Source organism: Aquarana catesbeiana, linkage group LG08 (genome assembly GCF_042186555.1).
Source record: "Aquarana catesbeiana isolate 2022-GZ linkage group LG08, ASM4218655v1, whole genome shotgun sequence".
NCBI lineage: Eukaryota > Metazoa > Chordata > Amphibia > Anura > Ranidae > Aquarana > Aquarana catesbeiana.
In genome coordinates, this window is record NC_133331.1 from 284,328,646 (window position 1) to 284,355,558 (window position 26,913).

A 26,913-nucleotide genomic window follows, 5' to 3' on the forward strand; every position below is an offset into this window, starting at 1 on the left:
CTTCTATCCTTAAGGCTTCTATCTCTAAGTGATTCTTTCTACAAGTGATATGCACTTCATTCTCTGCACTTCAGCGATTGCACGAAGCAAACAATTACAGCAATCTGCACTGGAAAGCAGCTAACAGACTACATGTGACCCTGTCTCTCTAATAGGCTCTCCTTCCACTCTGTAACATGCACTCTCTACCACTACTTCTGACACTCCTGACCTCTCTCCTCAAACTCTCTTACCTTCACCCCCCCTCTCCACCCGCCTGCTTATACATATCACCCTGCCTTCTGTCTTCCCCCTACTACTGCTCTTACCAACTCTCGCTCATTCTACATCCATACACTGATAAAACCTCCAGTACTCTGAGACATGCCCCTTCACATAAATCACAGTCCCACATTACCTCCCTCACCCTCCTGCTTCTCCTAATCTCTGGTGACATATCCCCAAACCCTGGGCCACCATCATCTGTCATTGCCCATTGCTCCCATCCCCCTACACCCTCTGGCAGGAGCCGCAACCCACAGAACTTGGTCTCTATTCCTCTTTCCAATACCAGCCCCCCCTTTTCCTGTGCCCTGTGGAATGCACGTTCTGTCTGCAACAAACTCACCGCCCTCCACGACCTCTTCATCACAAATTCCTTTAACCTACTTGCCATTACTGAAACCTGGCTTCATGAATCGGATACTATTTCTCCTGCTTCCCTCTCCCATGGGGGCCTTCTCTGGACTCACTCCCCCAGACCAAGTGGACGGAAGGGAGGTGGAGTGGGAATCCTTCTAGCTCCATGCAGCACCTATCAGGTTCTTCACCCACCTCCCTCTCTGATACTCTCCTCTTTTGAGGCCCACTGCATTCGTCTTTTCTCTCCCATTTCTCTAAGAATTGCTGTCATCTACCGGCCCCCTGGACCGGTATCAGCCTTTCTTGATGACTTCTCTGCCTGGCTACCCTACTTTCTCTCTTCTGAAATCCCCACAATTATTCTTGGGGACTTCAACATCCCTGTCAACACTAACACTACTATTACTTCTAAACTTCTCAGTCTAACCTCATCGCTTGACCTGAAGCAATGGATACAGGCTCCTACCCACTCCAATGGCAACACCCTTGACCTTGCCTTCTCCTATCTGTGCACTCCGTGCAACCTTTCCAACAATCCACTCCCACTCTCTGATCACCACCTTATTAGTTTTGCTCTCTCCTTGTCTTCCACCTCTTCTCCCTCCAACCGCCTAACAGTTACACGCAGAAACCTTCGCCACCTCAACCCTTCTCTTCTCTACTCTGCTACTGATCACCTCTATGACAAAATCTCCCCCCTGTCCTGTCCCAACCTAGCTACTTTCGTTTACAACAGCTCACTGTCTTCCTCCCTAGACAAGCTGGCCCCCCTCACTACACGCAGAATTAGGCCCCGACTGCTACAACCCTGGCAAACAGATGACACCAGAAGTCTCAGAAAACGTAGCCGCGCTCTTGAGCGCCTGTGGCATAAGACTAAGACCCAGGAAGACTTCACACAATATAAATCTGCCCTCCTAAAATACTACTCCTGCCTTCACACTGCCAAACAGACCTACTTTATCACACTCATCAACACCTTCTCATCCAGTCCACGTCAACTCTTCTCTACCTTCAACACTCTACTCTGTCCTCCACTGCCTCCACCCACCAACTCACTCACTGCCCAGGAGATTGCCAATCACTTCAAAACTAAGATTGATACAATTCATGAGGAGATCGCCAATGCGCAAAAACCTCCCCCATGCAACACTCCATGTCCACAGATACAATCATTACTTCCCTCATTCAACCCTGCTACTACTACTGAGGTTGCTAAATTTTTATCTAGCACTCATCTAACCACTTGCCCCCTGGATCCTGTTCCCTCGCAAATGCTACGCTCACCCTCTGACTCGATTCTACGCTCTCTAACTCACATTTTCAACCTCTCCCTCTCTTGTGGCATCTTCCCAAACTCTCTAAAACATGCGCTAGTCACCCCCATACTAAAAAAGCCCTCACTGGATCCCACCAATCTCAACAACTTACGTCCCATCTCCTTACTCTCCTTCTCCTCCAAACTTCTTGAAAGACTGGTCTACAACCGATTAAGCGACCATCTGACCATGAATAAACTTCTTGATCCCCTTCAGTCCGGTTTTCGCCCTCAACACTCCACGGAAACTGCTCTCCTTAAACTCTCAAATGACCTACTAATGGCTAAAGCCAATGGACACTATTCTGTACTACTTCTCCTGGACCTCTCTGCTGCCTTTGACACAGTGGACCACCCCCTCCTCCTCAAAAAACTCCACTCCTTTGGTCTCTGTGACTGTACTCTTCGCTGGTTCTCATCCTACCTATCCCACCGCTCCTTCAGTGTCACTTACAACTCTACTTCCTCTTCTCCTCTTCCTTTTTCCGTCGGGGTCCCCCAAGGTTCTGTTCTCGGACCTCTCCTTTTCTCAATCTACACCACCTCCCTGGGTCAATTGATTGCCTCCCACGGCTTTAAATATCATCTCTACGCTGATGACACCCAAATCTATCTCTCCACCCCCCAGCTCTCTCCATCTGTCTCCTCACGCATTACCAACTTATTAGCAGACATATCAGCCTGGATGTCACATCACTTTCTCAAACTCAACCTATCCAAAACCGAGCTCATGATATTTCCTCCCTCAGGTGCCACTTCCCCTGATCTCCCTGTCAAGATCAACGGCTCAACTATCAACCCATCTCCCCACGCCAAGGTCCTAGGTGTAATCCTGGACTCTGAACTAACCTTTCGACCCCACATTCTATCACTATCCAAAGCTTGCCGCCTCTGTCTTCGCAACATCTCCAAGATACGCCCCTTCCTAACCAATGACACCACAAAGCTTCTAATCCACTCCCTGGTCATCTCCCGCCTTGACTACTGCAACTCCCTCCTCATTGGTTTACCTCTAAATAGGCTATCCCCACTTCAGTCCATCATGAACACTGCTGCCAGGCTCATCCACCACACAAACCGCTCAGCGTCTGCTACACCCCTCTGCCAATCCCTCCATTGGCTGCCACTCAGTCACCGAATTAAATTCAAGATACTAACTATAACTTACAAAGCCATCCACAACCTGGCCCCTAGCTACATCTCTAACCTAGTCACAAAATACCAACCTAATCGTTCTCTTCGCTCCTCCCAAGACCTCCTGCTCTCAAACTCCCTTGTCACCTCATCCCATGCTCGCCTTCAGGACTTCTCCAGAGCCTCCCCCATCCTCTGGAATGCTCTTTCCCAATCCGTCCGATTTTCTCCTACCTTATCCACTTTCAGACGATCCCTGAAAACTCATCTCTTCAGAGAAGCCTATCTGGCCCCCACCTAACAACTGTACATTTATCTTCTCAATCAGCACATCACCCACAGCTATTACCTCTTGTATCTCTTAACCTTCCCTCTTAGATTGTAAGCTCTAAGTGAGCAGGGCCCTCTGATTCCTACTGTATCAAATTGTATTGTATTTGTACTGTCTACCCTCAAGTTGTAAAGCGCTACGTAAACTGTTGGCGCTATATAAATATTGTATAATAATAATAATATAATAATAATTTACATTTTTGGTTGTAACATGGCAAAATGTGGAAACTTTCAAGGGGTATGTATACTTTTTCAAGGCACTGTATTTTGGTACAGCACTCATCAGTTTTTCAGAACTCTGGCATAAGAAGAAAATTAAATACAAACTAGATAAAGTATCCAATGCACCCAACCACACTGCAAAACAGTGTTAGAGCTATGATAGGAATGGGCCCTCCGCTACCTCTTTTTCTGGGAACATGACTTTATATTGAGGAATGGAGATGGACTTTTTATATGGTGTACAGTATCTCCTCCTCATTTGTTGGGAACATGACATTATATTGAGGAATGGAGATGGACATTCAGTGCCTTTGTATCCAAGATGGGGTGGATGTTACAGAAAATGGGTTAATGACTCTGATCCAGAAGACCTAGGAAGATTTAGTTGTGATCTGCTAGTTTAGGGCTGCAAGGGCTTTTATTTATTTTTTGCTCGCCAATGTGTAATGCTTTTGTAGGCAGTCCGAATGGGCATCAAAGAAACATAGTTTATACATGTAAAAGTAAAAGGAAAAAGTAAACTGTTTCTGCATTTAGTGTTTATTACTTACTTGTGTCCAAATGTGGAGAAGATTCCTCCTGTTCACTTTTCATAATCATCTCCCCCTCCTCCATAGACTGCTGATCTCCACTCACCAACATCTCTTCTTTTTCCTCTTTACCCTCAACTTTGAGGTCTTTCAGTTCTTCACCCTAAACCCCAAAGATGATAAAATACATTTAATAAATTACATAGAACTATGTCCTCTCATAGCTTAGAGCACATTTTAGGCCTACATGCTACAGTTCCACCTACCTGATGATGGTGAGGGATGGTGTGATCCTCCTGTGTGGAATCCCGGGAATACAGAGGACGGGGACATTTCTCTGGTGGGTTCCCATTACTGGATCCATCTGTAGGAAACACACACACTGACTGAATACATTGTTTCTATGTGTTTATCAGATGATGGGGGATCTAGGTGGACCCTCCGTACTGCTCTCTCCTTTACAATAAAGTCTCCTCTTACCCGGTGATGTGAGGGGCGGCTGATTCTCCATCATGACGTCCTTGTAGAGATCCTTGTGTCCTTCTAAATACTCCCACTCCTCCATGGAGAAATAGACAGTGACATCCTGACACCTTATAGGAACCTGACACACACAATGATACAGTCACCATCCAGACACATCCCTTGTCTGTTACTGGATAATGTCCCAGAATTCCCAGCACTGCTCACCTCTCCTGTCAGCAGATCAATTATCTTCTTGGTGGCTTTTAGGATCATCTTACCACTCTTTCCCTCTGCTGTCAGGCAGTGAGGTGGAGGCACTGTGATGGGTGATGTCCCGTGAAGACGGCTGCTGGGTGTTAATGGATCTCCAGATATTTTCTTCACTATTTTATGTTCCTGTGTAAAGAGAAGAAATAATATTTATCACTGCAGAATTCTCCTGATTGGTCTGGTCAGGTCTGTTTTGGATAAATGTATAACTCTGATTAAGTGTGACCTCCCAGAATCCTCCTCACCTCTCCAGTCAGCAGGTAGATGATCTCCAGGGTGAGGTCCAATATCCTCACAGTCACATGACTTTGGTTTTTCTCCATCCCTATTGTTGCGATCATGCAATCTCTGTAGGACGCGTCTTTCTGCAGACAAATAATGAAGTCAGACTTTGCTGGACTGTACTGGGATGAACAATAGCTTCACAGCGTCCCTCCATAGCTCAGACACCTTGGACTACTTCTTCATTCTCAGTAATCCTGCTAGAGACTTTCTTTAAAGGGTCTCTAAAACCCCACAAATGGCCTTTTCTTAAAGCACAATTCCAACCAAAACATTTTATTTTGGTTTGTATTGTCTGGAGAAGAGCTATAAACTATGTTAGAATATTCTTCTCCTTCTGTGTCCTAGTTGTTTTTTATTGCTAGTCCTGTCCGATTAGGGTCACCATACTTCCTAACACTTAGTCTGGGTTCACACCATTGCGAATTGGATGCAGCTTTCCTCACATCCAATTTGCATGTCAGGAGATTGTGACCGGCTCTATATGGAGTCAGTTCACACATCTCCAGAGCGGCTCCGGTGCGAATTGCACAGGAACCCTGTGCGTCTTTTACTTCGTTTCAGGTCCGAATTCAGCCAAAAATTCAGGCTGAAATTGGACCTGAAACAGTGAACAGGGATGCACCGGACCCCTGCTGTGTTCCGCTCCATGCTGCAGTGTGAACCCAGCCTAAGGGCTGGACTCTAGGAATTTACCCACTTTGTATGAAATGCATGCACACTATGAGTTAAGTCCAACAAGGTGCATGCCATCTCCTAGACTTATTTCTATTATTTACCTCTGACAGGTTTATGGCTTTGCTGGAGGATACACTGCGGGTTGTGAGGAGAGAAAAGCGCTCAGAGCAGCTATGCCCACATCTTTCCTCTGCTGGCCATTCACAGAAGCCTTTGTATTTTGTGAATGATGTCACATGCACAAAGGCTTCTGTGAATGGGCAGGAGGAGGGGAGGGGTGGGCATAGAAGCTGCTTCGACTCTACTGTTGAAGATGCCGGTACCAGGTGGTCCAGCGTCGGGCTCCTGGAACTACAGCTAAAGCTGTCCTCTTGGAGTTCTATAAACCTGTCAGATATAAATAATAAAGGTATGTCCTGGAGGTGTCATGCACCTCACTGGACTTAATTCATAGTATGCTTTTGCTCTTTACAATGGAACTGAATTCCTGGAATTCAGTTCTAAGTTGATAAAGAGAGATAAATTGATAAAGACAGCATAGGGCATTTGCACAAAGTGAGCAAAAAAGTGGGTATGGTAACATTGCCCTATTTACTGTCTGTGGTTCAAAGAGGTATAGTGAAATAGAGTCTGAGCGTACTCGCTGTATACAAAGCACACAAATTACATTCTGCAGTTCAAGTACCACCAAAATACTTTCTATAATGTGCCAAAAGGCAAACAATGGTTAATAGTAGTAGAAATAGTTCCCTCGCTTCAACCACCTTTGATGGTCAATGCCACCAGCACTGTCGTACATTTACCTTGCAAAAGTCAGTGTGTTACACCCCTGTGTCACTCTGCATTCTACTGCTGCCAGAAATATGTAGATCATTTCAGACAGGACATACTTTCGCCTTTGCCTTCATCAGAACTTGTACCGTAGTTCAGTCTTCTTCCTCCCCATATCCTGATCCAGAGAAGACATGATGCCCACTATCTCACAGTAATGAGACCCAACAACCCGGAGACAGCTTTATAGAGGATGGATAAATTATTCTATATTTAGAATGTATCTGGTCTATTAACCCGGAGACTCTGGCTGGACAGTTGGATGAATGGTTCTATATTTAGGATGTATCTGGTCTATGAACCAGAGTCTCAGGATGGACAGTTGGATAAATGGTTCTATATTTAGGATGTATCCGGTCTATAAACCAGAGGCTCTGGATGGACAGTTGTATAAATTATTCTATATTTAGGATGTATCTGGTCCATAAACCAGAGGCTCTGTATGGACAATTGGATAAATGGCTCTGTTTAGGATGTATCCAGTCTATAAACCAGAGGCTCTGGATGGACAGTTGGATAAATGGTTCTATATTTAGGATGTATCTGGTCTATAAACCAGAGGCTCTGGATGGACAGTTGGATAAATGGTTCTATATTTAGGATGTATCTGGTCTATAAACCAGAGGCTCTGGATGGACAGTTGGATAAATGGCTCTATATTTAGGATGTATCTGATTATATATTGTTCTCTTCTATATATATATATATATATATATATATATATATATATATATATATATATATATATCCTGTATGTAGTAGCATCTCCTGGAGATAAAAGTCATCACAGGAAGAGGACGGACATGACGGGGGGTTACTGGGTGTAAATATAAAATAATATCTTATTACCTCCTCTGCTGCCAGTTCCAGCAATGTCTTCTCTCTACTTCCTCCCGACTAAAACGCAACTTCCTGTTTACATCATACATCACTTCCTGTTTGTGCATTTCTAAGTGAGATCACCACCTTGTGGCGATTATAAGTGCTGTAGTCCATGATATGTTTCAACGTTTTGCCTGCTGCCTTGTGGTGCATTTCCCTATTGTGTTACACCCATTAGGCCTCATGTACACTGCCCCTGAACTCATCCAATGTTATCTTATGTGTACATGTACACAGGGTCGTTTAATGTTGTTTTTAGGCACTTGCGTTTAGAGGCTTTTCTTTTTAGAGACTTTTCTTTAAAGGCAAAAAAAAATGGGTGCAGACGCCGATGTTTCAGACGCCAGATGTTTCAGGTGCCTAAACGCGGCTAAACGGTACCGGCGTTTAGGCGCGTTTTTGTTTAGAGGCGTTTTTAAAGGTGCCCTATTTTATTTGAGGGTCTAATGATGTTATCTTAAATAAATGCTCCTAGACGCGAACGTGGCAAAATGTGACTAAACGCGGCATTCAAGCGCAGCTAAACGGACGTTTTTAAACGCCGCTTTCAAGCTGTCAAGAAAAATGTTTAAAAGAGGTTGCCTGAGCGTCCTGTGTACATTAGGCCTTACTACAAACACTGATTATATTTATGGACAATAAAAAAAATTAAAAAAACACCAATACATTGAAATAATTTATATAATTTTATTACTCATAAATGTGAAATTAAAGAAAGAAGAACAAACTGAAAAAAATATATATACACAGTATATACGCATTTAAAAAACAAATTATATATATATATATATATATATATATATATAATTTGTTTTTTGTTGCGTATATACTGTGTATATATATTTTTTTATATATATAATTTGTTTTTTAAATGTGTATATACTGTGTATATACAGTGGTTAAATAAATATATATATATATATATATATATATATATATATATATATAACCACTTAAGGACCGAGCCTCATTTTGAGATTAGTTAAAAACTGTTTTTTTGCTAGAAAATTACTTGGAACCCCATACATTATACATTTTTTTCTAAAACCCTAGAGAATAAAATGGCGGTCATTGCAATACTTTCTGTCACACCATATTTGCGCAGCGGTCTTACAAGCGCACTTTTTTTGGAAAAAAAAAAATTTGAATTAAAAAATAAGACAACAGTAGAGTTAGCCCATTTTTTTTTTAGATTGTAAAAGATAATGTTACACCGAGTAAATTTATACCCAACATGTCACGCTTCAAAATTTCGCCCGCTCGTGGAATGGCGACAAACTTTTACCCTTAAAAATCTCCATAGGCGACGTTTAAAAAATTCTACAGGTTGCATGTTTTGAGTTACAGAGGAGGGCTAGGGCTAGAATTATTGCTCTCGCTCTACCAATCGCGGCGATACCTCACATGTGTGCTTTGAACACCTTTTTCATATGCGGGAACTACTCACATATGCGTTCGCTTCTGCACACGAGCTCGGCGGGACGGGCGTGTTTAAAACATTTTTTTTTCTTATTTATTTTACCTATTATTTTTTATTTTTACACTGTTTTTTTTTTTTTTTTTAAATTCTGTCACTTTTATTCCTATTACAAGGAATGTAAACATCCCTTGTAATAGAAAAAAAGCATGACAGGACCTCTTAAATATGAGATCTGGGATCAAAAAGACCTCAAATCTCATATTTACACTAAGATGCAATTAAAAAAAATAAAAAAAAATTTTGACATTTAAAAAAAAGAAAAAAAAATGGCCCTTTAAGTGGATGACGTTTTGACGTCGCTTACGGCCTGCAATAATATGGTGGTGGGCCATCTTCCCCTCACCCGTCTCCATGTCAGGCCACAAGAAGGACCTGATCGCCTCTGCCGCTGCTGACGGCTCCGGTAAGCGGCAGAGGGGACCAGAGAGAGGGGCGGGGGGGGGGCCCTCTTCCGCCACTGATAAAAATGATCTTGCGGTGAATCCACCATAGAGACCACTTTTATCTTAAACCGGACCGCTCACTGAAGAAGAGGATACCGAGGTTATGGCAGCTAGCTGCTGCCATAACAACGATACCCTCCTTCAAAGTACCAACGGTTAAAAAACTGTTGATCTACTGAGATTTTCACACACAACCATCTCTCGGGATTACAGAAAATGGTCAGAAAAAGAGAAAATATCCAGTGAGTGGCAGTTGTGTGGAGGAAAATGCCTTGTTGAGGTCAGAGGAGAATGGGCAGACTGGTTGGAGATGATAGAAAGGCAACAATAACTCAAATAACCACTCGTTACAACAAAGGTATGCAGAATACCATCTCTGAATGCACAACACATCCAACCTTGAAGCAGATGGGCTACAGCAGCAGAAGACCACACCGGGTACCACTCCTGTCAGCTAAGAACAGGAAACTGAGGCTACAATTGGCACAGGCTCACCAAAATTGGACAATAGAAGATTGGAAAAACGTTGCCTGGTCTGATGAGTCTTGATTTCAGCCGCGACATTCAGATGGTGGGGTCAGAATTTGGCGTAAACAACATGAAAGAATGGATCCATCCTGCCTTGTATCACCGGTTCAGGCTGGTGGTGTAATGGTGTGGAGGGATATTTTCTTGGCACACTTTGGGCCCCTTAGTACCAATTGAGCATTGTTTAAACACCACGGCCTACCTGAGTATTGTTGCTGACCATGTCCATCCCTTTATGACTACAGTGTCCCCATCTTCTGATGGCTCCTTCCAGCAGGATAATTCACCATGTCACAAAGCTCCAATCATCTCACCACTGGACAATGAGGTCCCTGTACTCTGATGGCCTCCACACTCACCACATCTCATCCAATAGAGCACCTTTGGTATGTGGTGGAATGGGAGATTGGCACAAATTGGGACAAATCTGCAGCAACTATATGATGCTATCATGTCACTATGGACCAAAATCTCTGAGGAAAGTTTCCAACACCTTGTTGAATCTATGCCACCAAGAATGAAGGCAGTTCTGAAGGCAAAAGGAGGTCCAACCCAGTACTAGCAAAGTGTACCTAATAAAGTGGTTGATGAGTGTATATACAGGTATAGCCATACTTGCCCATTTCTTGGCACAGTGGGTGTGTGGGACCCAGTCAGCACTGTTGCTTTGAGACACCATATTATTATTATGTAAAACCATAAAGCAACTGCTAATCTCACTGTCCCCCCCCTCAATGTTTCGTCATGTCAGAAAAAGGCTGCAAGCCTGTGTGAATTTTCTGGTGTTCGAGAAGGTGCGTTTTATGAATGAAACATTTCCCGCACTCTAAACAAAAATAGGGACACTCCCCCGTGTGACTTCTCTGATGTCTAAGAAGGTTTTCTTTTTGTAGGAAAGACTTCCCACACTCTAAACACGAGAAAGGATGCTTGCCTGTGTGAATTTTCTCGGGTGTGAGAAGTTTTGCTTTCTGTGTAAAACATTTCCCGCACTTTGAAAAGGATGCTCACCTGTGTGATTGTCTGGTGTCTAAGAAGTTTTCCATTCTCTGAGAAACCTTTCCCACACTCAGAACAGGAAAAAAGATGCTCATCCCTGTGAATTTTCTGGTGGGCAACAAGGCTTACTTTTCTAGAGAAACATTTCCCACACTCTAAACATGGAAAAGCAAATTTGCCCAAGTGAGATTCCTTATGTTTAAGCAGTACGCCTTGCTGAGTAAAACCTTTCCCGCACTCTGAACAGGAAAAAGGACGCCCATTGGTGTGAATTCTCTGGTGTTTAAGAAGGTCTCCTTTCTGAATAAAACATTTTCCGCACTCAAAACAAGGAAAAGGATATTTGCCTGTGTGAATTCCCCTATGTCTAAGCAGCACACCTTTTTGAGTAAAACATTTCCCGCACTCAGAACAAGAAAAAGGGCGCTCACCGGTGTGAATTCTCTGGTGTACAAGAAGTTGTATTTTATGTATGAAACATTTCCCGCACTCTGAACATGAGAAAGGACGCTCGCCTGTGTGACTTTTCTGGTGCCTATGAAGTTTTCCTTTCTCACAAAAAACATTTCCCGCACTCTGAACATAAATAGGGGTGGTCACTTTTATGAGTTTTCCGGTCAGTAATAAGTGCTCTGGTTTTGGTGAAAGGTTCCCTGGACTCTAAAGATGACAATGAGCTTTCTCCTGTGTGAACTCCTTCATGGCTTGAAGAAGATTCCTCATCATAAGATGGATCCGTTGATCTATTGGCACCGTGAGGTTTCACATCGATATCTGCAGTATTAGGATCCGACCGATAAGAGGATTCCTCAGGATCAGAAGGTTTCTTCCATCTTGCCACACAGTAAAGTCTCTGATATCTTGGCTTAATGAATTTGTTCTTAGAGAATGTTGCGCTGTCCCGTTATCTTGTGCATCATTTGGAAATAAAAAAAGATCTCCCTCTGGAGAATTCATATTCCATACACAGTGTCCATCTGTTGGAAACCAGTTTTTTAAAAGAAATTTATAAATATCCTTCATGTCTTATATTCAAGAGTCATATATGTTGGCATAGAAATTAACAGTTTCACAAAGTTCTATATTGAGGAATGGAGATGGACCTTTCATATGATGTACAGTATCTCCTCCTCATTTGTTGGGAACATGACGGTATATTGAGGAATGGAGATGGACCTTTCATATGGTGTACAGTATCTCCACCTCATTTGTTGGGAACATGACGTTATATTGAGGAATATAGATGGACCTTTCATATGGTGTAGAGTATCTCCTCCTCATTTGTTGGGAACATGACATTATATTGAGGAATGGAGATGGACCTTTCATATGTTGTACAGTATCTCCTCCTCATTTGTTGGGAACATGACATTATATTGAGGAATGGAGATGGACCTTTCATACGATGTACAGTATCTTCACCTCATTTGTTGGGAACATGAGGTTATATCAAGGAATGGAGATGGACCTTTCATATGGTGTACAGTATCTCCTCATTTTTTGGGAACATGACGTTATATTGAGGAATGGAGATGGACCTTTCATATGGTGTACAGTATCTCCACCTCATTTGTACAGAACATGACATTATTTTGAAGAATGGGGATGGATCTTCCATATGGTGTACAGTATCTCCCCCTTATTTGTTGGGTACATGACATTATATTTAGGAATGAAGATGGACCTTTCATATGGTGTACAGTATCTCCTCATTTTTTGGGAACATGACGTTATATTGAGGAATGGAGATGGACCTTTCATATGGTGTACAGTATCTCCACCTCATTTGTACAGAACATGACATTATTTTGAAGAATGGGGATGGATCTTCCATATGGTGTACAGTATCTCCCCCTTATTTGTTGGGTACATGACATTATATTTAGGAATGAAGATGGACCTTTCATATGGTGTACAGTATCTCCCCCTCATTTGTTGGGAACATGACGTTATATTGAGGAATGGAGATGGACCTTTCATATGGTGTACAGTATCTCCACCTCATTTGTTGGGAACATGACGTTATATTGAGGAATATAGATGGACCTTTCATATGGTGTAGAGTATCTCCTCCTCATTTGTTGGGAACATGACATTATATTGAGGAATGGAGATGGACCTTTCATATGTTGTACAGTATCTCCTCCTCATTTGTTGGGAACATGACATTATATTGAGGAATGGAGATGGACCTTTCATACGATGTACAGTATCTTCACCTCATTTGTTGGGAACATGAGGTTATATCAAGGAATGGAGATGGACCTTTCATATGGTGTACAGTATCTCCTCATTTTTTGGGAACATGACGTTATATTGAGGAATGGAGATGGACCTTTCATATGGTGTACAGTATCTCCACCTCATTTGTACAGAACATGACATTATTTTGAAGAATGGGGATGGATCTTCCATATGGTGTACAGTATCTCCCCCTTATTTGTTGGGTACATGACATTATATTTAGGAATGAAGATGGACCTTTCATATGGTGTACAGTATCTCCTCATTTTTTGGGAACATGACGTTATATTGAGGAATGGAGATGGACCTTTCATATGGTGTACAGTATCTCCACCTCATTTGTACAGAACATGACATTATTTTGAAGAATGGGGATGGATCTTCCATATGGTGTACAGTATCTCCCCCTTATTTGTTGGGTACATGACATTATATTTAGGAATGAAGATGGACCTTTCATATGGTGTACAGTATCTCCCCCTCATTTGTTGGGAACATGACGTTATATTGAGGAATGGAGATGGACCTTTCATATGGTGGGCTGTATCTCCACCTCTTTTGGGGGAACATTGGATAGTTTGGTAAATGCAAACATTCAACTCTTCTGGTGAAGACTTGAGATTTGTATACTAAATGGCTTACATTACCTCCACAACATTTGCTGGGAACATTGGGTAGTAGGGTAGGTATATTGATGACGCTCTTCTTGTCATTAGTTAAGGTTACTTAATCTTTTCCTTAAAGAAGGGTGTGAAGTTCTTCTGGTTCTGGAGAATGTAGAATGATCTTCCACCAGAATTGGTTTTAAAAGATTTATATTAACATAAACAAAACTGAAAGTGTTTCAAATACAAAATGTATAAATGGCTCCTAATATTTTGGTAAAAGGATGTTGATCTGCCTCCCTCTAGATCCACTGTGGGTTTACGATTATCTATGATTTTGGAGTGAACTCAAACATATGTCTTTTTTCAGCTTATGTAATGATGTGAATTCATACTTTATACTCAAAGAAATAAAATTTAAAGATTTCTGCATTTATTGTTGAACGTACTTGTGTCCATATGTAGAGAAGATTCCTCCTGTTTACTTTTCAGCATCATCTCCCCCTCCTCCATAGACTGCTGATCTCCACTCACCAACCTCTCTTCTTCTTCTTCTTTAATCTCAATTTTGATGTCTTTCAGTTCTCCACCCTAAAACCCAAAGATGATATAATATGTTTATAAAAAGTAACAAGAAGAATGTCCTCTCTAATTCTTTTTGAGTTTTGGTTGCTCAATCTCATCTACCTGATGATGGTGAGGGATGGTGTGATCTTCCTTTGTGGAATCCCGGGAATACAGAGGACGGGGACATCTCTCTGGTGGGTTCCCATTACTGGATCCATCTGTAGGAAACACACACACTGACTGAATACATTGTTTCTATGTGTTTATCAGATGATGGGGGATCTAGGTGGACCCTCCGTACTGCTCTCTCCTTTACAATAAAGTCTCCTCTTACCCGGTGATGTGAGGGGCGGCTGATTCTCCATCATGACATCCTTGTAGAGATCCTTGTGTCCTTCTAGATACTCCCACTCCTCCATGGAGAAATAGACAGTGACATCCTGACACCTTATAGGAACCTGACACACACAATGATACAGTCACCATCCAGACACATCCCTTGTCTGTTACTGGATAATGTCCCAGAATTCCCGGCACCGCTCACCTCTCCTGTCAGCAGATCAATGATCTTCTGGGTGACTTCTAGAATCTTCTTGGCACTGATTTTCTCTGCTGTCTGGCAGTGTGGTGGAGGCACTGTGATGGGTGATGTCCTGTGAAGATGGCTGCTGGTTGGATCGCCAGATGTTTTCTTCACTACTTTATGTTCCTGTGTCATGAGAAAAAGTAACAATCGCCACTAAAGATTTCCCATAATCCTCCTGACCTGTCTGTGTTTTAGTTACAGCTATTGAGTGACCCTCCCAAAATGTTTCTCACCTCTCAGGTCAGCAGGTAGAGATGATCTCCAGAGAGAGGTCTAATATCTTCACAGTCATTTGGCTTTGGCCTTTAGCCACCTCCATCGTTTTGGTCATGTGACCTCTACAAGACGCTCCTCTTTGCAGATGAATGATAACGTGAGAATTATCTGGACTGTACTGGGATGAATAACGTTTGCAGAGAGTTTCTCTCATAGCTCAGACGCCTTCTTTTGACCTCTGTAATCTCACTGAGTAAACTAGAGTAAGTAGAAGTATCTGTAAATTCCAACAATGACCTTCTCATAATGGCTTCATTTGGTCTGTTAAAAATACGACTTAAAGTATTTAGTTAGAGTGGTAAGTGCAACTGTGCTGGAAAAAATCATTAAGTGGTAACTTCTTGTGCTGCATTCTTAGCTATCTATGAGGACTAACGAACTCCACCCCTGTATGTTGCAGAGAAGAGGAGAAAGGGAGGTGCCTGTAGTTCTGTCCTATTTTTGATATCTTATTACAGTAGGGTGAGTGCTGTAATCTGAGGACAAGAAAGGTTTAGATACACTTTAACGCTTAACTCTAACCAGCACCTTTTATTTTGGCTTGTGTCCACTGGAGAACAATTTGAACCTCTGTTGAAGGATGTCTTCTTTTTGCGTTCTGGTTGGGGAAATTTCCCCTCATTTCCTGTCCAGTTGATGGGTGTTTATAGAGATCAGGATGTGAAGGGACATCAGGATGATGGGGACACAGACCTTCACTTCTCCATCTTAGGGTGAAGAAAGTTTAATTTCTAGTAGGGCTTCAAAGATAAGTTTTACTTGGTAAATATTGGATTGGACAGAATGCATGTTATTAAGTGGTGCAAAACGTGTAAGATGTGGGACAGGGGTCTTCAAACTTTCTAAACAAAGGTCTGGTTTATGGTCCTTCAGGTTTAAAGGGAGCCTGAGTCTGGCCAGTGGAAGTAGAAAATGCCCCAGTGTCAATAAACACTGCCTCAGGCTTGGTGGTCAGTGGAAGTCAAAAAATTACATAGCACCTGTGGTCAGTAGGCAGAGGAATAGTGCCCCATCATTGGTGTCAGTGGGAGGAATAGTGCTCCATCATTGGTGTCAGTGGGAGGAATAGTGCCCCATCAATGGTGTCAGTGGAAGGAATAGTGCCCCATCATTGGTGTCAGTGGGAGGAATAGTGCCCCATCAATGGTGTCAGTGGAAGGAATAGTGCCCCATCATTGGTGTCAGTGGGAGGAATAATGCCCCATCAATGGTGTCAGTGGAAGGAATAGTGCCCCATCGCTGGTGTCAGTGGGAAGAATAGTGCCCCATCATTGGTTTCAGTGGGATAAATAGTACCATATCACTGGTGTCAGTAGGAGGAATAGTGCCCAATCATTGGTGTCAGTGGGAGGAATAGTGCCCCATCATTGGTGGCAGCAGCAGGAATAGTGCCCCATCATTGGTGGCAGCAGCAGGAATAGTGCCCCATCATTGGTGGCAGCAGCAGGAATAGTGCCCCATCATTGGTGGCAGCAGCAGGAATAGTGCCCCATTGCTGGCATCAGTGGGTCAGGATGAAGAATGCAATTAAAGGCTCTGTAGTTAGTATGTAGCTGAAGATACATTGTTACATTCTATATATTGTTATTATACAGAATTTAGATTGTGTTTAAAAGCATCTGCTGGAGGTAAAAGACGTCACAGTGACTATGAAGAAAGAGGAGGGACATGACGGGGGGGTTACTTGGTGTAAATAGAAAATAATATCTTATTACTGCCTCTGCTGCCAGTTCCTGCAATGTCTCCTCTCTACTTTCTCCCAGCTAAAGCGCAACTTCCTGTTTGTATCATACATCACTTCCTGTCAGTGCTTTCCACACACTATAAATGAGATCACCACCTTGTGGAGATTATATATACTGCAGTTTATGTTCTGTTTTAACATTTAACTACTTTGTGGTGCATTTTTCTATTGTGTTACATCCATTATTAGAGACGCACATTATATTTTCAAATAATTAAAAAAAAAAAAAAGGAGAAGAATGAAAAACACCAATAAATTGATAGTGTTTTATTATTCCTTAATGTAAAACTAAATAACGAGAAAAAATCAGAAACATAACCAAAAATCTATATATAACATATATATATATATATATTTTTTAAAAATATTGCTATACCTATCATCATCAATATAAAACAGAAACATTTCTTTATTATCACAAGCCGATTATACCTCAGTTGAATTTCAATGAAAACAATTCTTAAAAAAACAATACATACAACTGAATGTGTTTAAACGTTTACAACATTTCTGAAAAATAAAGTGAAAACCAAGCTAGAAATTGATGTACAAAAGTATAAAATTTACTTCCCAGCACACATCGGACCACAGATGTGTAATTTTACTGCAGCTCTCCTCCACCATCCACACTACATTCTCCGACAGCTCTCCTCCACCATCCACACTACATTCTCCAACAGATCTCCTCCACCATCCACACTACATTCTCTGACAACTCTCCCACCATCCACACTACATTCTCCGACAGCTCTCCTCCCACCATCCACACTACATTCTCCGACAGCTCTCCTCCACCATCCACACTACATTCTCCGACAGATCTCCTCCACCATCCACACTACATTCTCCGACAGATCTCCTCCCACCATCCACACTACATTCTCCGACAGATCTCCTCCACCATCCACACTACATTCTCTGACAACTCTCCTCCACCATCCACACTACATTCTGACAGCTCTCCCCCCACCATCCACACTACATTCTCCGACAGCTCTCCTCCACCATCCACACTACATTCTCCGACAGATCTCCTCCACCATCCACACTACATTCTCTGACAACTCTCCCACCATCCACACTACATTCTCCGACAGCTCTCCTCCCACCATCCACACTACATTCTCCGACAGCTCTCCTCCACCATCCACACTACATTCTCCGACAGATCTCCTCCACCATCCACACTACATTCTCCGACAGATCTCCTCCCACCATCCACACTACATTCTCCGACAGCTCTCCTCCACCATCTACACTACATTCTCCGACAGATCTCCTCCACCATCCACACTACATTCTCCGACAGATCTCCTCCACCATCCACACTACATTCTCCGACAGATCTCCTCCACCATCCACACTACATTCTCCGACTACATTGCTTATTTGTTGCCCTTGTGTTGGTATGGTTGTCCATCACAAATTCAATGTTCTATTTGTTTCCTCGTGGATTGTCATGGTTTCTAGTCAGGTACTCACCTTTGTGGGACACATGCTTTCACAATTATCCTAATAGTCAATTATACAATCTGAGGCTCCAGTTATTGCCTCTACATGTTTATTCCCATATATTGCTGTTTGTTGCTTGTGTATTTGTACAATTGCCAACATTTTGTCTTGATTGCTTGTTTTTTCCCCATGTTTTGACAGAGTGCTTGCCAATAATGTTCTACCGTCCTCTCAGTAGTAACACCCAGCTTTGTTTATCCCCCGCTCATTAGTAACCCTCAGCTCTGCTGATCCCTCACTCATTAGTAACCCCCAGCTCTGCTGATCCCTCTAAGTAACTCCCAACAATGCTGATTCCACTACTCAGTAGTAACACTCTGTTCTGCTGATCCTCTTCTCTCTCTGGTCCCCACTGACCTTCCTGCTATATTGCTCCCATGCTGCACACCACGTGTGACATTGCTAGTTTCTCCTGCTTCAGTCCCCAAGCTGTGCGGAGCCTCTGCTGCTCAGTCCTCTCTCTCCAGTCCCGCTCACCTTCCACTATAGCGTTCCCTTGTTGCACACCACGTATTCTAGTTGCTCCACTCCAGCCTGGACCCCGCTCACCTTCCTGCTGCTCCACGCTGCACACCAGAGGTGACGTCTGCACCAGACACACAAAGAATATAAATACATGAACCAGAAGTGACTGCTGATATCTTTCCGGTTCGTTTGTTGGTCTCCCAGTGCATTCTGGGATATCTCATATCTGCAATACCAAAGCGAAGCCAACACTGAATAAAAGCCTCTCAAAAGCTGCAGGTGCTTCAAGCGAGTGTTGTCGTAGACTTCTATGGAGGCTTTGAAGATGCTTTGAAGCACCAAGAAACCAACATGGAGGATATTTTTTAAAGCTAAGCAAACACAACGTGTGAGGAGGACTCTAAGGTCACCATTTTATTTAGTGAGAGGAGCTTTGATTGACTTTCAGAGTGCTTCAAAAAAGCCCAATGCCACAATTTGAAGGAAGTGTAAACGATCCCTCATTGAAATATTACTTTTGCCAAGTTCAATTTCTCTATGAATTCCTTTTTTCATCATACAGTTGTTGAATGTACTGAGTGGGTCAAGCTGCTAAACGCACCCATACATCTGTCAATAGTGTCAGCGAGTGTGTGTCCTCTGATGTCTATTTAAACTTCCTTTAAACCTAAAACATTTGTCGCACTCCGCACAAGAAAAAAGACCCTCACCCGTGTGAATTTTCTGGTGTGCAACAAGGCATGCTTTTCTAGCAAAACACTTCCCGCACTCTAAACAAGCGAAAGGGCGCTCGCCTGTGTGAATTCTCTGGTGTTCGATGAGTACTGCTTTCTGAAGGAAGCTTTTCCCACACTCTGAACAAGAATAAGGACGCTCTCCAGTGTGACTCCTCTGGTGAACCACAAGATCTCCTTTATGAATGAAACATTTCCCACACTCTGAACATGAGAATGGGCGCTCCCCTGTGTGAGTCCTCTGGTGCTTATCAAGTTTTCCTTTCTGACTGAAACATTTCCCACAGTCTGAACACGAAAAAAGAGGCTCGCCCGTGTGAATTCTCTGGTGACCAGCCAGGTATTCTTTCCTAGAGAAACATTTCCCGCACTCCGAACAAGAGAAAGGCAATTCACCTGTATGAATTCTCTGGTGTGTAAGGAGTACGATTTTCTGAGTAAAACGTTTCCCGCAATCTGAACATGAAAAGGGACGTTCTCCTGTGTGAATTCTCTGGTGTCTAACGAGGTCCCCTTTCTGAAGGAAACATTTCCCGCACTCTAAACAAGGAAAAGGGCGCTCGCCTGTGTGAACTTTTTGGTGCTCAATGAGAACTCCTTTCCGAGGGAAACATTTCCCGCACTCTGAGCATGAATAAGGACGCTCGCCTGTGTGAATTCTCTGGTGCAAAAGAAAGTATCCTTTCTGGGGGAAACACTTCCCGCACTCGGAACATGAATAGGGACGCTCAGCCGTGTGATTTTTCTGGTGTCTAATTAGTGCTTTGTTGTCAGTGAAAGATTTTCCACACACCAAACACGACATTGAATTCTCTCCTGTGTGGACTCCATCATGACCTAAAGAAGATTCCTTGGGATTAGATGAACCTGTTGATCTATTTGAACTGTGAAAACGTAGATGGACATCCGAAGTCACAGTATGTAATATATCAGAAGATCCGTCATTGTTGGTGTGATCCATTGATCTTAGTAACTGGTAAGAATTATTTCCTGAAGAATGTTGTGCAAAGTCATTATCTTCATTACTATGTGAGGATATAATAAAATGTTCCTCTGAGGTATTCCTGTAGTGTCCATCTGTAGGAAAGCAATTTTTAAATAAATGTTATAAGTATAATAGGTATGCAAAGGCCAGAGACCTCTCAAGTAACCCAACTTTCTATAATCCCAAGACCACTGAAGATAGTGGTCATCAGTGGTAGTCAGAGACTGTGGACATGCTTCAGAAGGTGATCAGAGACTGTGGACATGCTACAGAAGGTGATCAGAGACTGCGGACATGCTACAGAAGGTAGTCAGAGACTGTGGACATGCTACAGAAGGTAGTCAGAGACTGTGGACATGCTACAGAAGGTAGTCAGAGACTGTCGACATGCTATAAAAAGGTAGTCAGAGACTGTGGACATACTACAGGAGATGGTCTGAGACTGCGGACATACTACAGGAGATGGTCTGAGACTGTGGACATGCTACAGAAGGTAGCCAGAGACTGTGGATATGCTACAGAAGGTAGTCAGAGACTGTGGACATAGTACAGGAGATGATCTGAGACTGTGGACAAACTAGGGAAGATGGTCTGAGATTGTGAACATACTACAGAAGTAGGTCGAAGACTGTGGACAAACTACCGAAGATGGTGGAAGACTAGAGACCTACTACGGAATATGGTCAAAGAACATGGACAGATTAAAGACTGGGGACATACTACAGAAGATGGTCAGAGAATAAAAATATTCTATAAGAAATATATACAGTTTATATTATATAAATGACTGCTATAAAAAATATGGTTGACTGTTGATTCAGAGAGTCATCCTGATGCCTTTTTGGGATCAGGAAAGAATTCTTTTATGCATCTTGGTGAAAATTGGACCAAACTTTACATGGGTTTTCTGCCTTCATTTTGGTTGACAACTGCTTTACAGTTTTTTTTTTGGGTGATATCACAGAATGTGCCTTTTCAGTTCATTTTACATCATGAAACATAGTCACATAGTTGGTTTGAAAAAAGACACAAGATCAAATCTAACCACGGAAAAATAAGTACATTGAAACCCTGTCTTCACAAAAAACCTAAACCCTCAGGTGATCCAGAGGAAAGAAAAAATCCCTTATGAAGCATGGTCCAGTTTGCTCCTCCAACAAGGAATAAATTCTTTCTGATCCCCTAAGGCAATCACGTAAATCTTGGATCAACAATGACAAGTAAGTTGTATATGATGGTAAATACATACTTTATACTCATAGAAGTAAAATCAAAATGTGAACCGTTTCTTCATTTAGTGTTTTTTACTTACTTGTGTTCATATGTAGAGAAGATTCCTCCTGTGTACTTTTCATATTCTCCCCCTCCTCCATAGACTGCTGATCTCCACTCATGAACATCTCTTCTTCTTCCTCTTTAACCTCAACTTTGATGTCTTTCATTTCTTCACCCTAAACCCAAAATATGATAAAATACATTTATAAAAGGGAAAAGGAGATTAAGTTGAAGGATATCCTCTCATAGATTAGAATACATTTTTAAGTCTCTTCTACCTGATGATGGTGAGGTATGGTGTGGTCTTCCGATGTGGAATCTATGGAATACAGATCACCGGGACATCTCTCTAGTGGATTCCCATTACTGGATCCATCTGTAGGAAACACACACACTGACTGAATACATTGTTTGTATGTGTTTATCAGATGATGGGGGATCTAGGTAGACCCTCCGTGCTGCTCTCTCCTTTACAATAAAGTCAAATCTAACCTGGTGGTGTAAAGAGGTGGAGGATTCTCCATCATAACGTCCTTGTAGAGATCATCTAACCTGATAATGTGAAGGTCTACAGATCCTCAATCATCAATCTATGTTTAGGACTCACCTGTTTTGATATATAGAGAAGGTTCTTCCTGTTTAAATGTCACTATCATCCCAACCTCCTCCATAGACTCCTGATAACGCATCACAGTCGTCCCCTCTTCTTCCTCTTTAACCTCAACTTTCATATATGTCTGTTCTTCAAACTAAATCAACAGAACGATAGAAAATAACATTTGAAATGTGAGCACCAAAAGGCAGAGACTATGTAGATGAGTATAATCTCATACAGTCTGGGGACATTTACCTGATGATGGTAAGGGATGGTGTGATGTTCCTTTGTGAAATCCTGGGAATACAGAGGGGGACATCTCTCTGATGGGTTCCCATTACTGGATCCATCTACCTGATGATGGTGAGGGATGGTGTGATCTTCCTGTGTGGAATCCCGGGAATACAGAGGATGAGGACATCTCTCTGGTGGGTTCCCATTACTGGATCCATCTGTAGGAAACACACACACTGACTGAATACATTGTTTCTATGTGTTCATCAGATGATGGGGGATCTAGGTGGACCCTTCATATTGCACTCTCCTTTACAATAAAGTCTCCTCTTACCCGGTGATGTGAGGGGCGGCTGATTCTCCATCATGAAGTCCTTGTAGAGATCTTTGTGTCCTTCTAAATACTCCCACTCCTCCATGGAGAAATAGACAGTGACATCCTGACACCTTATAGGAACCTGACACACACAATGATACAGTCACCATCCAGACACATCCCTTGTCTGTTACTGGATAATGTCCCAGAATTCCCGGCACCGCTCACCTCTCCTGTCAGCAGCTCAATTATCCTCTTGGTAACTTCTAGAATCTTCTTGGCACTGGTTAGATCTGTTGTCAGGCAGTGAGGTGAAGGCACTGTGAAGGGTGATGTCCCTGAAAACAACTTCTGGGTGTTAATGGATCACCAGATGTTTTCTTCACTACTTCGTAATCCTGTTTAAAGAGAGAAAGTAACAATTATCATTGCAGACTTCCCAGAACCCTCCTGACCAGTCCATTTGGTAAACAAACTTCTAGTACTTGTAGCTCTGTGTTTCCTGTGTACTGCCATCTGAGCATTGGGACTGCTGGGACTTGTAGTTCAGCATCAGTTGAACTGGGATTGCTGGGACTTGAGGTGCCATCCTGACATAATTGTAATTGTTGATGGAGTTGTGGTGCATTGGAACGTCGACGCACGGAAACCCCCTCAATAAGCATACATCACCTTGAGTCCCTTGTGCTTATCCTCCGTCTACTCTCTCTGCACTTTTAGTTATCACAGAAGGGTTACTAGGTGTAAATATAAAATAATATCTTATTACCTCCTCTACTGCCAGTTCCAGCAATGTCTTCTCTCTACTTTCTTCCGACTCACCTTTTACCCGGAATTTCCTTTTTATACCTGACATCACTTCCTGTCTGTGCCTGACATCACTTTCTGTCTGATCCTCACACTACTTCCTGTCTGTGCGTTCCACTGACAATAAATGAGCTCCCCACCTTGTGGAGATTATATATACTGCAGCTTACATTTTTTTTCTACATTTCACCTGTTGCCTTACATTCCTTTCATCTGTTTTACATACCTGGATTATACCTTATATATAATGCAGACCAAAAAAAAATAATTAAAAAAACACAAAATATGAAACTAGAGAATGAAAACCAAATGGAAAATTGAAATATAGCATTATAATATAACGTAGTGTTCAAGAAATTTGATGTCTTCAGACAGGCTACAGGCCTGGTGGTTATGGTATTGTTCCCCTCAGCTCCTCCAACCTTGTAGAACAGTCCTAAACTATTTACCCCAGAGGAATCCTTTTAATTATTTTCAGGTCCCAGGGAACTGAAATTAAGTCATTAGGGTCAGTGAGTACATTGTGATCAGTGGGAAGGATTGCGCTTGCCTTGATGGCCAATGGGAAGAATACCCCTTACATTGGTGGTCAGTAGGAAGAATACCCCTTACATTGGTGGTCAGTGGGACGAATGTTCCTTACATTGGTGGTCAGTGGGAAGAATGCTCCTTACATTGATTATCAGTGGGAAGAATGTTTCTTATAAAGGTAGCCAGTGTAAATATTTTCCTTGTGTAGCGCCCCATCCTGGCCAGGGCAGAAGGCTAGCCTACCTCCAGTGCAGGACATTACTTCTGGGTGGATCCATTACATCATTTTTATTTTTTGTATATCATCATCAATACACAGTGAACTCATTTTTTTTATTATCACACAGAGGATATATTTCAATTATAATTCAAAGAATAAAACAAAATTATATAAAAAAAAACAATATTTTGTTAGTGTTTTATTATTTATAAGTTTGTGGAACAAAAAATGAAAAAACATTAAAAAAAAACAAAAACTTAGCATCGATGCACAAGATCATAAAGTATTCAAATGGCTTCCCAACACAGATTGGACCAAAGATTGTACCTTCCACTAAGAAAAAGGAGTGCCCTAGAGGTGGGGTGAATAAAAGCACATATCAATAGAACATCATGATGTAATTAATCAGTCCAAGATGAGAGTCCATACTGTATATACAGTGCCTTGAAAAAGTATTCATACCCCTTGAAATTTTCCACATTTTGTCATGTTACAACCAAAAATGTAAATGTATTTTATTTGGGATTTTATGTGATAGACCAACACAAAGTGGCACATAATTGTGAAGTGGAAGGAAAATTATCAATGGTTTTCAATTTTTTTTTACAAATAAATATCTGAAAAGTGTGGCGTGCATTTGTATTCAGCCCCATTTACTCTGATACCCCTAACTAAACTCTAGGGAACCAATTCCCTTCAGAAGTCACCTAATTAGTAAATATAGTTCACCTGTGTGTAATATCATCTCAGTATAAATACAGCTGTTCTGTGAAGCCCCAGAGGTTTGTTAGAGAACTTTAGTGAACAAACAGCATCATGAAGGCCAAGGAACACACCAGACAGGTCAGGGATAAAGTTGTGAAGAAGTTTAAAGCAGGGTTAGGTTATAAAAAAATATCCCAAGCTTTGAACATCTCACGGAGCACTGTTCAATCCATCATCTGAAATTGGAAAGCGTATGGCACAACTGCAAGCCTACCAAGACATGACTGTTCACCTAAACTGACAGGCCAGGCAAGGAGAGCATTCATCGGAGAAGCAGCCAAGAGGCCCATGGTAACTCTAGAGGAGCTGCAGAGATCCACAGCTCAGGTGGGAGAATCTGTCCACAGGACAACTATTAGTCACTCCACAAATCTGGCCTTTATGGAAGAGTGGCAAGAAGAAAGTCATTGTTGAAAGAAATCCATAACAAGTCTTGTTTGCAGTTAGTGAGAAGCCATGTGGAGGACACAGCAAACATGTGGAAGAAGGTGCTCTGGTCAGAAGAGACCAAAAAAGTGCGGCGAAAAACTAACACTGCACATCACCCTGAATACACCATCCCCACCGTGAAACATGGTGGTGGCAGCATCATGTTGTGAGGATGCTTTTCTTCAGCAGGGACAGGGAAGCGGGTCAAAGTTCATGGGAAGATGGATGGAGCCAAATACAGGGCAATCTTAGAAGAAAACCTGTTAGAGTCTGCAAAAGACTTGAGACTGGGATGGAGATTCACTTTCCAGCAGCACAACGACCCTAAACATATTTCTATATTTAGGATGTATCTGGTCTATAAACCAGAGGTTCTGGATGGACCGTTGGATAAATGGTTGTATATTTAGGATGTATCTGGTCTGTACACCAGAGGCTCTGGGTGGACAGTTGGATAAATGGTTCTATATTTAGGATGTATTTGGTCTATAAGCAAGAGGCTCTGGATGGACAGTTGTAGAAATGGTTCTATATTTAGGAAGTATCTGGTCTATAAACCAGAGGTTCTGGATGGACCGTTGGATAAATGGTTCTATATTTAGGAAGTATCTGGTCTATAAACCAGAGGCTCTGGATGGACAGTCGAAAAAATTGTTGTATATTTAGGATGTATCTGGTCTTTAAAGCAGAGGCTGTGGATGGACAATTAAATAAATGGCTCTATATTTAGGATGTATCTGGTCTATAAACCAGAGGCTCTGGATGGAGAGTTGGATAAATGGTTCTATGTTTAGGATGTATCTGGTCTATAAACCAGAGGCTCTGGATTAAAACGCACATAAATGGTTCTATATTTAGGATGTATCTGGTCTATAAACCAGAGGCTCTGGATGGACAGTTATACAAATGGTTCTATATTTAGGAAGTATCTGGTCTATAAACCAGAGGTTCTGGATGGACCGTTGGATAAATGGTTCTATATTTAGGAAGTATCTGGTCTATAAACC

General features: G+C 42.1%; 2 protein-coding genes across 6 annotated transcripts in view; both read right to left on the reverse strand.

The window, feature by feature from the left end:
- Window positions 1-26,913, reverse strand: part of LOC141104577 (uncharacterized) — a 96,184-nt gene that overhangs the window by 22,813 nt on the left and 46,458 nt on the right. The window contains exons 1-6 of one of the 5 annotated variants that reach the window (XM_073594190.1): window positions 7,534-7,603; window positions 5,139-5,258; window positions 4,849-5,019; window positions 4,639-4,762; window positions 4,425-4,522; window positions 4,180-4,321 (exon numbers count right to left, since the gene is read on the reverse strand). In XM_073594190.1, coding sequence (XP_073450291.1) covers window positions 4,180-4,321; window positions 4,425-4,522; window positions 4,639-4,762; window positions 4,849-5,019; window positions 5,139-5,234 — 631 coding nt within the window. In that variant the 5' untranslated portion in view covers window positions 5,235-5,258; window positions 7,534-7,603. Of the gene's footprint in view, window positions 1-4,179; window positions 4,322-4,424; window positions 4,523-4,638; window positions 4,763-4,848; window positions 5,020-5,138; window positions 5,259-6,656; window positions 7,273-7,533; window positions 7,604-22,958; window positions 23,057-23,172; window positions 23,297-23,382; window positions 23,553-23,923; window positions 24,108-26,913 lie in introns of those variants that run through there. The other 4 variants (XM_073594186.1, XM_073594189.1, XM_073594185.1 and 1 more) reach the window with 4 other exon arrangements.
- On the reverse strand, window positions 8,566-11,739 carry LOC141105435 (uncharacterized). Its single transcript, XM_073595290.1, has 2 exons — window positions 11,722-11,739; window positions 8,566-11,676 (listed from the first exon to the last, which is right to left on the reverse strand). Exons 1-2 carry the CDS (start codon window positions 11,737-11,739, stop codon window positions 10,888-10,890), a joined length of 807 nt encoding a protein of 268 aa, XP_073451391.1. The 3' UTR covers window positions 8,566-10,887.